Genomic DNA, 13,886 nt, shown 5'->3' with positions numbered 1-13,886 from the left:
AGGTGGCATTCGAAATGGCATACCTTATTGCTGTAACATTCTCAGTAAAAGTTACCAGCAAAATAATTTTGTGACTTTTACATCACTGTATTGTACCTGATACGTAAACAACAATTTATTATTTACTAACATTAATTTTACCAAATGGTTTATTCAGTTGCTCTAGATACACATATTATGGTTTTTATTTACAGAAGTACCCTTTAAATAGTTTGTCAAAAGACATTTACTTAAATCCTTACTTTTTTTTATTCAAAGGTTTAATTCGTTTACAATAAGTTACCTTCCTACCTTCAATCATGATTAACAATTTTAAAATTTTAACTATATGTTTTATTTTTTATTTTTTTGCTAGTCATTCCGATGGACATCATAGTGATTATAATTTTACTTTTAATATACATTGACTTATTGTTATTATATTAGATAATTATATAAATATTTTACTTAACATAACGATATTTTTCATATGATTGTACTATATTAATAGATTATAAATCAACAACATTAGACTTTATAATTAAGCCTTCAGTTATGTTATATTAATTTTTTTTTACGTTAAATTAATATATAATTATATCTAATATCTATGATCGTTGAGCTGTTGATCACACTACACGGATGGCTAAAAACAGTACTATTAAATTTATTGACAGAAACACCCAACATCCTGCAATATTCAATCAATATACTATTTTATATATAAGCTATTAAATAAATACTCAATTTCATTTATAATTTAACATTTTCAGACACACCGGAGAAGACCATAAAAAAGATTGAAAATGGTATGTCTTTTCAATAAAACATTACAGGATTATCTAAATTTTGTAAACTAATAATCCAAAAATGCTAACGTTTATTATACGATTAAGAGTGCGCCATAGCCTATAGAACTGTTGTACACACAACACAGATGGCTAAAATACAGTACTAATATAATATATTGAATAAAAAACCCACCATCCCTCAATTTTCAATCTATATACTATATTATATGCATATAAGATATTTTATAAATACTCAGTTTCATTTAAAATTTAACATTTTCAGCCCTGAATACGATTAACTTAAAGATAATTAATAAAGGTACGTCATGTCTCTAAAACTTTAAAGAATTATTTAAATTTGGTTAACTAATAAACAAAAACAGCACAAGTATGTTTTACGATAATGTTTATTATAAATCTAAATGTTTGACCAATCAGAAACAGTCAACAATTTTTAACTGGGGTAGTCCGCTATAGAGCTGTTGATCACACAACACAAATGGCTAAAAAACAGTACTAATATATATTCATTGCAACACCCCATATTCTGCAATTTTCAATCAATATACTCTTTTGTATATAAGATATTTTATAAATACTCAATTTCATTTAAAAGTTAACATTTTCAGCCCAGTTCGAGAAGGCCTCAGGGACGAATATAAACGGTATGTGGGTATGTCGTGTCACTAAAACATTAAAGGATTATGAACATTTGGTAAACTAATAATAAAACAAAGCAAACGTATGTTATTCGATTAAGTTTATTATAAAACTAAATTTTTCATTAATCAGAAACAGTCAACAATTTGTTACTGTGGGAGTGCGCCATAGAGTTGTTGATCACACAACTACACAGATGGCTAAAAAACAGTACTAATATATATTAGCTGAAAAACCCCACATCCAGTAATTTTCAATCAATAAACTATAATATATATAAGATATTTTATAAATTCTCAATATCATTTAAAATTTAACATTTTCAGCCGGTTCCACGCAGGACTTAGAGACAACAAAAGGTATGTCGTGTTATTAATACTTTAAAGAATTATATAAAATTTGAAAAATAATAATCAAAAAAAGAACACGTTTGTTATACGATTAAGTTTATTGTAAAACAAAATGTTTCACTAATCAGAAACAGTCAACAAGTTTTTAAGGGTGAGTAAGACATAGAGCTGTAGATCACACAACACAGTATTAATATAAATTGACTAAAACACCCCAAATCCCGCAATTCTCAATTAATATAATATTTTGTATATAAGATATTTTAGAAATACTCAATTTCATTTAAAATTTAACATTTTCAGCCCAGTACAAAGCTACCGTAATGAAGATTAAAAATGGTACGTCGTGTCACCAAAACATTAGATGATTATCTAAATTTTGTAAACTAATCATCAAAAAATGCACACGTTTATTATACGATTAAGTTAATTATAAAACTAAATGTTTGACTAACCCAAAACAATCAACAATTTTTTGCTGGGGGGGGGGGGGGGTGCGCCATAGAGCTTTTGATCACACAGCACAGATGGCTAAAAAACAGTACTAATATATATTGACTGAAACACCTCACATCCTGCAAATTTTCAATAAATATAAATATTATATACATATAAGAAATTTTAAAAATACTCAATTTTATTTAAAATTTAACAATTTCAGCCCTGTACGATGATACCTTATACATGATTAACAAAAGTACGTCGTGTCACTAAAACTTTAAAGGATTATCTAAATTTTGTAAACTAATAATCAAAAAATGCTAACCTTTATTATACGATTAAGATTACTATAAAACTAAATGTTTCATTAATCAGAAACAGTCAATAATTTTTTGCTGGTAGAGTGCGCCATAGAGTTGTTGTACACATAACACAGATGGCTAAAAAACAGTGCTAATATATATTGACTTAAACACTCCACATCCCATAATTTTCAATCAATATACTATTTTATATACATACAAGATATTTTACAAATACTCAATTTAATTTAAAATTTAAAATTTTCAGTGAATACAGATGATACTACAATAATGATGATTACAACAGGTGCGTTGTGACACTAAAACTTTAAAGGATTATGTAAATTTGGTAAACTAATAATCAAAAACAGCACAAGTAGGTTAAGCGATTAACTTTATTATAAAACTAACTGTTTGACTAATCAGAAACAGTCAGCAATTTTTTAATAGGAAAGTGCACCATAGAGCTGTTGATTATACACAACACAGATGGCTAAAACATATTACATATATATATATATATTTACTGAAATACCCCACAACCCGCAGTTTTCAATCAGTAAACTTTTTTATATACATATAAGATATTTTACAAATACTCAATTTAATTTAAAATTTAACAATTTCAGACCTGCACAAGCATACCTTAGAGGAGATTGAAAAATGTACGTCGTGTTCATAAAACATTATTTGATTGTGTAAATTTGGTAAACTAATATTAAAACAAAGCAAACGTATGTTATTCGATTAAGTTTATTATAAAACTAAATGTTTCATTAATCAGAAACATCCAACATTTTTTTACCGGGGGTGTGCGCCTTAGAGCAGTTGATCACAAAACACAGATGGCTAAAAAAACAGTACTAATATATATTGACTTAAACACACCACATCCCGCAATTTTCAATCAATATACTATTTTATATAAAAAATATTTTATAAATACTCAATTTGATTTAAAATTAAACATTTTCAGTCCAGGAAAAGAATACCATAAATGACATTAACAATAATGGTACGTCGTGTTATTAAAACTTTAAAGGAATATGTAAATTTGGTAAACTAATAATCAAAAAAAGCACTGATATATTATACGATTAGGTTTGTTATAAAACTAAATGTTTGACTACACAGAAACAGTAAACATTTTTTTACTGTGGGTGTGCGCCTTAGAGCAGTTGATCACACAACACAGAAGGCTAAAAAAAACAGTACTAATATATATTGACTTAAACACTCCACATCCCGCAATTTTCAATCAATATACTATTTTATATATAAGATATATTTTAAAAACTCAATTTCATTTAAAATGTCACATTTTCAGGCCAGAAATCGAACTCCTCAACAAGGATGAGCAGAGGTACGTCGTGTCACTAACATTTTAAAGGATTATGTAAATTTTGTAAGCTAATAATCAAAAAAAGCATTGATATATTATACGATTAAGTTTATTATAAAACTAAATGTTTGACTACACAGAAACAGTAAACATTTTTTTACTGGGGGTGTGCGCCATAGAGCAGTTGATCACACAACACAGAAGGCTAAAAAAAACAATACTAATATATATTGACTTAAACACTCCACATCCCGCAATTTTCAATCAATATACTATTTTATATATAAGATATATTATAAAAACTCAATTTCATTTAAAATGTCACATTTTCAGGCCAGAAATCGAACTCCTCAACAAGGATGAGCAAAGGTACGTCGTGTCACTAACATTTTAAAGGATTATGTAAATTTTGTAAGCTAATAATCAAAAAAAGCACTGATATATTATACGATTAAGTTTATTATATAACTAAATGTTTGACTACACAGAAACAGTAAACATTTTTTTACTGGGGGTGTGCGCCATAGAGCTGTTGATCACACAACACAGAAGGTAAACACTCCACATCCCGCAATTTTCAATCAATATACTATTTTATATATCAGATATATTTTAAAAACTCAATTTCATTTAAAATGTCACATTTTCAGGCCAGAAATCGAACTCCTCAACAAGGATGAGCAAAGGTACGTCGTGTCACTAACATTTTAAAGGATTATGTAAATTTTGTAAGCTAATAATCAAAAAAAGCACTGATATATTATACGATTAAGTTTATTATATAACTAAATGTTTGACTACACAGAAACAGTAAACATTTTTTTACTGGGGGTGTGCGCCATAGAGCTGTTGATCACACAACACAGAAGGCTAAAAAAACAGTACTAAAATATATTGACTTAAACACTCCACATCCTGCAATTTTCAATCAATATACTATTTTATATATAAGATATATTATAAAAACTCAATTTCATTTAAAATTTCACATTTTCAGTTAAGAAATATTTGTCCAAACTAACTTTTAAAGGTATGTCGTGTCACTAACATTTTAAAGGATTATGTAAATTTGTAAGCTAATAATCAAAAAAAGCGCTGATATATTATACGATTAAGTTTATTATAAAACTAAATGTTTGACTACACAGAAACAGTAAACATTTTTTTACTGGGGGTGTGCGTCATAGAGCTGTTGATCACACAACACAGAAGGCTAAAAAAAACAGTACTAATATATATTGACTTACTCAACATCGATGAGCAAAGGTACGTCGTGTCACTAACATTTTAAAGGATTATGTAAATTTTGTTAGCTAATAATCAAAAAAAGCACTGATATATTATACGATTAAGTTTATTATAAAACTAAATGTTTGACTACACAGAAACAGTAAACATTTTTTTACTGGGGGTGTGCGCCATAGAGCTGTTGATCACACAACACAGAAGGCTAAAAAAAACAATACTAATATATATTGACTTAAACACTCCACATCCCGCAATTTTCAATCAATATACTATTTTATATATAAGATATATTATAAAAACTCAATTTCATTTAAAATGTCACATTTTCAGGCCAGAAATCGAACTCCTCAACAAGGATGAGCAGAGGTACGTCGTGTCACTAACATTTTAAAGGATTATGTAAATTTTGTAAGCTAATAATCAAAAAAAGCACTCGTATATTATACGATTAGGTTTGTTATAAAACTAAATGTTTGACTACACAGAAACAGTAAACATTTTTTTACTGGGGGTGTGCGCCATAGAGCTGTTGATCACACAACACAGAAGACTAAAAAAAACAGTACTAAAATATATTGACTTAAACACTCCACATCCTGCAATTTTCAATCAATATACTATTTTATACATAAGATATTTTATAAATACTCAAATTCATTTAAAATTTAACATTTTCAGAAGAGGGTATAAATGCCTTATACGACATTCAATATGGTACGTCATGTCACTAACACTTTAGAGGATTATCTAAATTTTGTAAGCTAATCATCAAGAAATGCACACGTTTATTATACGATTAAGTTTTTATAAAACTAAATGTTTGACTACACAGAAACAGTAAACATTTTTTTACTCGGGGTGTGCGCCATAGAGCTGTTGATCACACAACACAGAAGGCTAAAAAAACAGTACTAATATATATTGACTTAAACACTCCACATCCCGCAATTTTCAATCAATATACTATTTTATTGTTACGTCCTGACTGAACGTCGATTCATACATCAACGTAGAGATGAAATACTTATGTTTACAATGTAATAATGTCCTTATTTTCACAAGTTATTAACAATTGATACAAAAATACAGTTTATATGCTATAAAGGTGTTGGTGAGCGGTGTTACGACCTTACTCTGAATTATTGTTTTAAATGATAATGAGTGGTTTTACGACCTGCCTCTAAGTGTCTTAAATATCCCTAACCGTCTGATGAGCTCTTGTCGTGGTCTTCCTTATATATGCTCGTGTCCGTAGGAGTAGGTGGTCGTACGTGGTGGTGAAATCTGGCACAAGGCAGAATTTGAGTCTCCTGGTGTAATTGGTTATTCTAGTCGATTCACATCATTTCTTAGTAACAGAGACTTTTTCCGAGAAGATACGTGCGACAATGCTTTTATACTTAGTTTAATTATTTACGTTTTTTACGATGACCTCAGTATGTTATTTTATATTAATTGCATACTTAGTTATTTCACCACTCATAGTAGAAATGTACACTATGTTTTGAATATTAATAGGGTACGTAACACCTCCCTTCCAAAAAGAAGATTTCCTGTTTAAGGTTAAAATTAAACAGAAATCTTTAAAATACATAATAGGTATGATTAAACAATATTTGATTAATATTTGGGTTAGTAATTACAATATTTTGTTTATACTTAGTGTTAAAATATTAGTCATTTAATTTGATATAAAAGTGTTTTACAGTAAACCCCCTTTTTTTTTTTTATATATATATAATAATATACTCGTCTCTGTGATCTATTGGTTTTGGTATTAATTTAACTAATTTGGAACATTGTCCATTTCCTGTCTACACACATGCCCTTTGCTAACTAAGTATTCTTATTTAAAATGCAGATACTAATAAACGTCCCCCTGGATCCCGGTTATAGGTGTGATCTACATTTTGAACGACGTCCTTAGTTACACTATTTGAATTAATTCTGTTTTACAATATTTATATAGTTGTATCGGGCCCATTTTTTTGACAATATGATTAAATATACATTTTGTTATAATTACGTCTGCTACTGGGTCGTGACTATTCGTTATTTCGTGATCCGTTTCACATATCAAATTGTGTGTTTCCATAAGATTTAACATTCTACCATTTTTTTCGTGGTAACCTAAGACCTGCGTGGTTCCCGCAGAGTATAATAATTTGTTTGCGTTTCTTGTCATATCATATAGTTTTAAATTAAAATTACTGTCATTATTATCGCTGTACGACGTAATGTTAAGTATGAATTTTATTTTTAAATGAAATCTAGTTATTATATCTTTATCAGTTGTTCCGTTCCAAAAAACTATTAAATACTGAGTATTGACTGTAATTTGTAATGACCGTTTGAGGACTATACTGTCAGTAAAGTAAATACTGTCAATATTCATAGTGTCAGTAATATTGATCGTGTGAGGGCCGCATTTTATAGGTAATCTGTTGTCGGAATACAAGTATCGGTAAAGATATGTAGTTGATAGAGTTGTCTCCCCCTCGAGCATTAAGCTTGCTTTTAGTTGTCCTATTAACGGTAGTAGCAACTCCGGCTTGTTTCTAAATATCCTCCCAATACTGTGCATTACCTGCCTTACCTCACGATGCTTTAACATCTTCAGTTTGATATTTGTAGTCAATATGATTGGTTTTCCTTCTAGCTTAATTGGTTTGTATTTATCTAAATTATTAGATATGGAACCGGATACGACCAATAAATCCTTTTTATTTATCATAGTAAACTCAAAATCTACTATAATAAATTTGATCCTGTTACTGTAACAATATATTATAGTTAATTTTGTCAATATTATTCGTGTTATGTATATAATTATATATATATATATATTTTTTTTTTTTTTTTATTACCACATTTATGTATAAATTGTTTTTATTTTTTTTTACATAATTATATATAATACACCTTTAATATTGTTTGTTGAACTAATTTTATTATTCTACTTGCTTATTTATAATAAAATCTATGATATTATTTTAGTTTCTAATTTATTTTTCATTATATTTATTTACATTATTTTTATGTACCGTGACGTGTCTTCGCCCTCTTAATATCACTATATTTTCCTTATCTAACACATCTGTTACTTCAAACGGACCTATCCATAAAGGATTTAATTTATTTTTTTGCGTTTCGTCCCTCAATAAAATTTGTTCTTTCACATGTATTTCAATGGGATTTTCGTTATTGTCATAATGTTGTTTAGATTTTATTTTATTTTTTATCAAATTTTGTTTTGCTATTTTATGCGCTTCTTGCATCTTTTGTTTCAAATCATAATAATAATTATCGTAGTTATATCTGGGTTCTGGTTCGTGAGTTAATTTTACTGGTATTTCTAATGTTTTTCCGAATAATAGTGCGTATGGTTGATAACCTGTCGACGTGTGTTCAGTGGAATTATAGACGAAAAATGCGTAAGGTAAATATTCATCCCAGTTGTTTAATTTTTTATCCACATAATGCCTTAAATATTCCGCTAAAGTTCTATGCGATCTTTCTAAACTACCATTTGTTTGTGGGTGAAATAGGCTAGTGTTTATTTTATTTATCTGTAATAGTTTGCATACTTCGGTGAATATTTTACTTAAAAATTCAGTTCCTTGGTCAGTTAGTATAGTTTGTGGTATACCGTGTGTACATACAAAGTGTATTACGAAAGCTTCAGCAATTGTATTTGCTTGATGATTTGGTATTGGTATCCCCATAGAATATTTCGTTAAATCGTCTTGTAAGGTTAAAATATATGTATTTCCGGTTAATGTAGTGACCAAAGGTCCAACAATGTCTAAAAATATTTTTTCAAATGGTTCGGAACTTGTCGATGTGATGAGCATAGGTTGTTTTACCTTTTTATTCGTAACTTTCCCCTTTTGACACGATTCGCATTTTTTTATATACTCAATAACATCTTCCTTTAAACACGTGTCTGATCATAGCCCGTATTTGTGACCATTCGAGTTTATCGTAGCTTTATCGTAGTTAATCCTAACTTATTCATAGATCTATATTCTGGATATTGTAATATTGGTTCAGAACAAAGAATATCTTTTAATTTATCGAAAGCTTCCTGACATTTTGTTTCCCAGGTGAATTTAACTCCTTTTTTAAATAAATTTGTTATTGGCTTTGCTATCAAACTATAAGATTTTATAAATTTTCTGTAGTATCCGGAAAGTCCCAGAAATGATCTAATTTCTTTTACATTCGTTGGTATTGGGAATTCTCGAACTGATTTAATTTTATTTGGATCTGGTTTTATACCGTTTTCATTAATGATGTGTCCTAAGTATAAGCATTCTTGTTTTAGAAATTCACATTTGTCCGGTTGTATTTTTAAGTTATGTTTTTGTAATCGCTCAAATACGTCACGTAATTTATTATTATGGTCGACTAAATTTTTCCCGTATATTATTATATGGTTTAAATAGACTAAACATTTAATACCTATAATTCCAGCCATTACGTTATTCATTAGTTGTTGAAATGTAGAAGGCGATGTTTTTAAACCCATAGCCATCTTTTTGAAATGCTAATGACCTTGATTTGTCGAAAAGGCAGTATACTCTTTACTTGTTTCATCGAGTTTTATTTGGTAGAACCCGGATGCAAGATCTAGTATGCTAAATAAATTACATTGTCCTAACTGGTCTAATATTTCGGTTATGTTAGGTAGTGGGTGATATTCGTTTATTGTTATTTTATTTAATGCTCGAAAATCTACAACTATTCTAAATTTTGCCTCTTGGCTTGCGTCTAGTTTCTTTTTGACTAATAGTAATGGAGCATTCCATGGTGAAAAGGATGGTTCGATAATATCGTCTTTTTCCATTTGTTTTATTTGTGTCGCTATCTCTGCCATTTGTGAATGAGGTAATCTATATGGTCGCATATATATTGGTGGGTGATTATCGGGTAAATTAATTTTATGTGTTAGTGTATCTGTATGAGTTAATATATCCCCTTTTAAATGAAATATATCGTGGTATTGTTCGCATATTTCTAGTATAGATTGTCTTTGCTCGTTATTCATGTGTCCACTCCTAATTAATTGTTTAATTTTATTTACGCGTATAGTTTTATCGTTTTGACTGGTTGGCTGTTGTGTGTTACATTCGAATTCATAATCATATTTAATTTTATTTAAATCGTTTAACATCACGTTTTGAATTTTTTCCGTTATGTTTAACATACTTATTATTATTTTACCGTTATGTACGGTATTCACAATATTTCCGCAAAATACGCCCTCTATTATTTCTTGTTTATGCACTAAAATGTCCTTATTTTCTACGTCCTTTGCAGCTATCGGTATAGATACAATGGTTTCCGTTCTCGGTTTTAATACTATATTGTTTTCATTTATATTAACATTAATTGCTAAAGTCTTATTGGCTAAATCTATTACGGAATTATTTTCAGTTAAGAATTTATTACCTATTATACCGTTTCGTTTTATCGGAAAGTTTTTATCTACTACATTAAATTCTGTACATATTTCTTGCTCTTGGAATATTAAAGGTATCATTATTTTTCCTAGCGTTTGTATTATCATATTATTTATTCCCTTAAAATATACTGTTTGTGTTTCGTCAATTGTTAACCCGTCATGTAAAATATCTCTTTTTATTATATTGACTTCGCTACCTGTGTCGATAAGAAACTCTAATTCCTGGTTTATACAAGCGGTTGAATGGCATTTTATATGATTGGTTTTATTTATTTCTGTTAATATAACTGGGTAACAATTTTTGATGGATCCACGGATATTATGTGATTGATCGCACGTGCCCCGTGTGTCGCGTGAGAACTCTGACCGTTTCCCGAATTCAAATTATTACGTTGTTCGTCGTTCCGTTTTTTATAACATACATTAATATCTATTGCAATATGTGCACGAGCCAATTCCTGAATTGTAATTAGTTGGTGGTCGCGTGAAATTATTCTGATTGGGTGGTCTATTATTACTTCTATTGTTATTCATTCTACACTGTGAAGAGAAGTGGCCTTCGCGATTACACGTAAAACAACGCTTAACATTAAAATTGTTGCTCCGAGAATTTTGGTTCCTATTAGTATTCTGACCATAATTTCTTCCCGTGTAATTAATATTATTACGATAGTTTTGATTTTCATTTTGCCTAGTGTTAAAATTTAAATTGTTATTAGGATTTCTATTATTGTGGCTCGGAATGTTATAGTTTGTATTATTTGAACGGAATATTTCCTGTACGTCATTGTAAGTTCTAATATTTTTATCGGCGATTACGGCTAACTGCATTGCCTGCTCAAGGGTGGAAGGATTTTTAGTTTTTACTTCAAATTTTAATTGATCACTTAAACCGTTTATGTAACTAACTAAAGCTTGTTCTTTTATATTTTCTCGTAATATTAGTACTTCATTTCGTGGTTTATCTACGGCCATTGTATTACATAGTTTTTGAAATATTTCTTCTACGCGGTTATTATATGAACAAATTGTTTCATTATTTTTTATTTTTATAATATTTAATTCTATTTGTAAATTTGCAGCTCCATATGGGGTTTCGAATGCATCTAGTAATAACTTTTTCATATCTCCCCATTCCTTTATTTCCCGATACCTTGTTACGTTAAAATACCTATCTGTTAATTTGGAAGCCGCTATCATTTTTAATATAAAAGGATGTTGTTCCGCATCCACTGTATTTATTATTACCTCACATGCACTTAAAAATGGGTATATCTCAGTTTGTCCTGAATAGGCGGGAATTAATTTAATTGCGTCGATGGCGCTTAAAGATTTCATAACTTCACTGTTTCCTGTCATTTTCTTTTTTACTATTCTTTTTGTTGGTATATATTCAGTATGAATGGTATTTTTATTACTACGTAGACCTGTACGAGTTGCGCTAGTAGTAGGACTATTTTCAAATGCTTCTAAATTAATTAGTCTTAAACTTTTATTTAACAATCCACTAGTTATTGGGTCGTTTTTTATTTCTTTATTTTCACCTTCACTAAATATTTCCGCGGTAATAACGTCTAAATTTTCTACTAAATTAGTTAATTCTAGATCATCAACTTTTTCATTATTATTTTCATTTGCTACTAATTCTATGCTATTATCGTTTTCAATTATTTCAATTATTCTATCTAGCGTTTCCCTAGCTATTGCTTCGAATTCATCGGGATTCGTGCTCATTAATATCTATTTATTATTTACTAAAAAAAAATATTATTATTATTATTTTTTTATTTTATCTTTTACTAATATCTATCTCATATACTTAATTATAATTGTACTTATTTATTTGTTATTTGATTTATTACTTATCCTTATTTATCTAATAATATAATATCTACACCTATATATAAAATTTATATATATATAAGATATATTATAAACACTCAAATTCATTTAAAATTTAACAATTTCAGCCATGGACGATGATACCTACTGCATGATTAAAAAAGGTACGTCATGTCACTAAAACTTTAAAGGATTATCTAAATTTTGTAAACTAATAATCAAAAAGCGGGTAAGTGGGTATCGCTCTGCTGTACATTGGGGGGGGGGGGGGGGGTGGTCCTTTGACTAGGGTAGGTTAAATTTGAATGCAATGATAGGTATCATTGTATACGAAAAACGATTCTGAACGGAGACGGTTTATCTGTCTAGGATATATTATAGATAATTAAAAATTTTCAAATCTTAGATTTAAAAAGAAAATTTTTTATGAATTTCTAGCTTAAAATAATTTGCGAACTTTAATGATCTTTACGTATGTTGTCAAAATTTAAATTTAAAAACTTGTAAAAAAAAATTGTGGCTATATATTTATTTTATTTTTCAACTACTATTGTAAAAATTTATTATGAGCCTTGTATTAAATTTTCAAGTCTTTGATATAAAAGGAAAATTTTTTATGAATTTCTAGTTTAAAATAATTTGCGAAGTTTCGTGATTTTTACGTATTTTGTCAAAATTCAAACTTTGAATGCTTTAAAACAAAAATTATGCATATATATTTTTTATTTTTCAACTGCTATTGTAAAAACTAAGACAAGTGTTGAATTTTTTTTTAAGCTTAGATATAAATACAAACAATTTTATGAATTTTGAACTACAAAATAATTTGCAAATATTCATGGTTTTGACGAATTTTTGTCAATATTTGAAATTCAAATGCTATTAAAAAAAAATTATGCCTATGTATTCTTATAATTTTTTAATTACTATAAGAATAACTTATGAGGAACTTTAATTGAATTAATATTTAAATTCGTTTGACTCGATTCAGGATAAATCGCTATCGTTACGCTATTTCGTAAAAATTTAAAATTCAAACGCACTTAAAATTTTTCCTATAATGATGCTTCGAGTTTTCTCTATAGCTACTTGAAGGAAAACTTATGCAAAACTTAGTGTTGCATTTTTAATCCTTAGTTATAAACGCAAAAAATTTTATGATTTTTCAACTTCAAAATTACTTTCAAATTTTCGCGTTTTCGACAGATTTCGTAAAATTTTGAAATATAAACGCTTATTAAAAAAAATTGTGAATTACGATTTTTAATTTTTTTTTAGCTACAATAAGAAACACTCATAAGGAACCTTGTATTGAATTCTCAAATCTTAGAATTAAAAAGAAAAACTTTTATAAATTTTTATCTAACATAATTTGAACATTGCCGTAATTTTTATGTATTTGGTCAAAATTTGAACTGTAAAATCTTATAAAAAAAATTTGTGACAATATGTTTCTTTTATTAT

The 13,886-nt window shown here is 28.3% G+C and overlaps 1 protein-coding gene across 16 annotated transcripts in view; it reads left to right on the top strand.

Annotated features, from left to right (window-relative positions):
* Positions 1 to 221: 221 nt before the first annotated feature.
* Positions 222 to 13,886, top strand: part of LOC107170807 (uncharacterized) — a 60,332-nt gene continuing 46,667 nt past the window's right edge. For 7 of the 16 annotated variants that reach the window (XM_089218675.1, XM_089218668.1, XM_089218676.1 and 4 more), the window contains exons 1-17: positions 222 to 375; positions 753 to 788; positions 1,054 to 1,089; positions 1,400 to 1,435; positions 1,757 to 1,789; positions 2,084 to 2,119; positions 2,442 to 2,477; positions 2,792 to 2,830; positions 3,153 to 3,188; positions 3,500 to 3,538; positions 3,851 to 3,886; positions 4,199 to 4,234; positions 4,516 to 4,551; positions 4,863 to 4,895; positions 5,444 to 5,479; positions 5,792 to 5,827; positions 12,551 to 12,586. In XM_089218675.1, the coding sequence (XP_089074801.1) occupies positions 300 to 375; positions 753 to 788; positions 1,054 to 1,089; positions 1,400 to 1,435; positions 1,757 to 1,789; positions 2,084 to 2,119; positions 2,442 to 2,477; positions 2,792 to 2,830; positions 3,153 to 3,188; positions 3,500 to 3,538; positions 3,851 to 3,886; positions 4,199 to 4,234; positions 4,516 to 4,551; positions 4,863 to 4,895; positions 5,444 to 5,479; positions 5,792 to 5,827; positions 12,551 to 12,586 (652 nt within the window). In that variant the 5' untranslated portion in view covers positions 222 to 299. The remainder of the gene's footprint in view (positions 376 to 752; positions 789 to 1,053; positions 1,090 to 1,399; positions 1,436 to 1,756; positions 1,790 to 2,083; positions 2,120 to 2,441; positions 2,478 to 2,791; positions 2,831 to 3,152; positions 3,189 to 3,499; positions 3,539 to 3,850; positions 3,887 to 4,198; positions 4,235 to 4,515; positions 4,552 to 4,862; positions 4,896 to 5,443; positions 5,480 to 5,791; positions 5,828 to 12,550; positions 12,587 to 13,886) is intronic. The other 9 variants (XM_089218674.1, XM_089218672.1, XM_089218673.1 and 6 more) reach the window with 9 other exon arrangements.

This window comes from Diuraphis noxia, unplaced genomic scaffold, assembly GCF_037042655.1.
Source record: "Diuraphis noxia isolate RWA-SAM2 unplaced genomic scaffold, SU_Dnox_SAM2 contig0002, whole genome shotgun sequence".
In the NCBI taxonomy this organism is placed as follows: domain Eukaryota; kingdom Metazoa; phylum Arthropoda; class Insecta; order Hemiptera; family Aphididae; genus Diuraphis; species Diuraphis noxia.
Note: the sequence above shows the minus strand (reverse complement) of the source record. Positions and strands in the feature narration are given on the sequence as shown.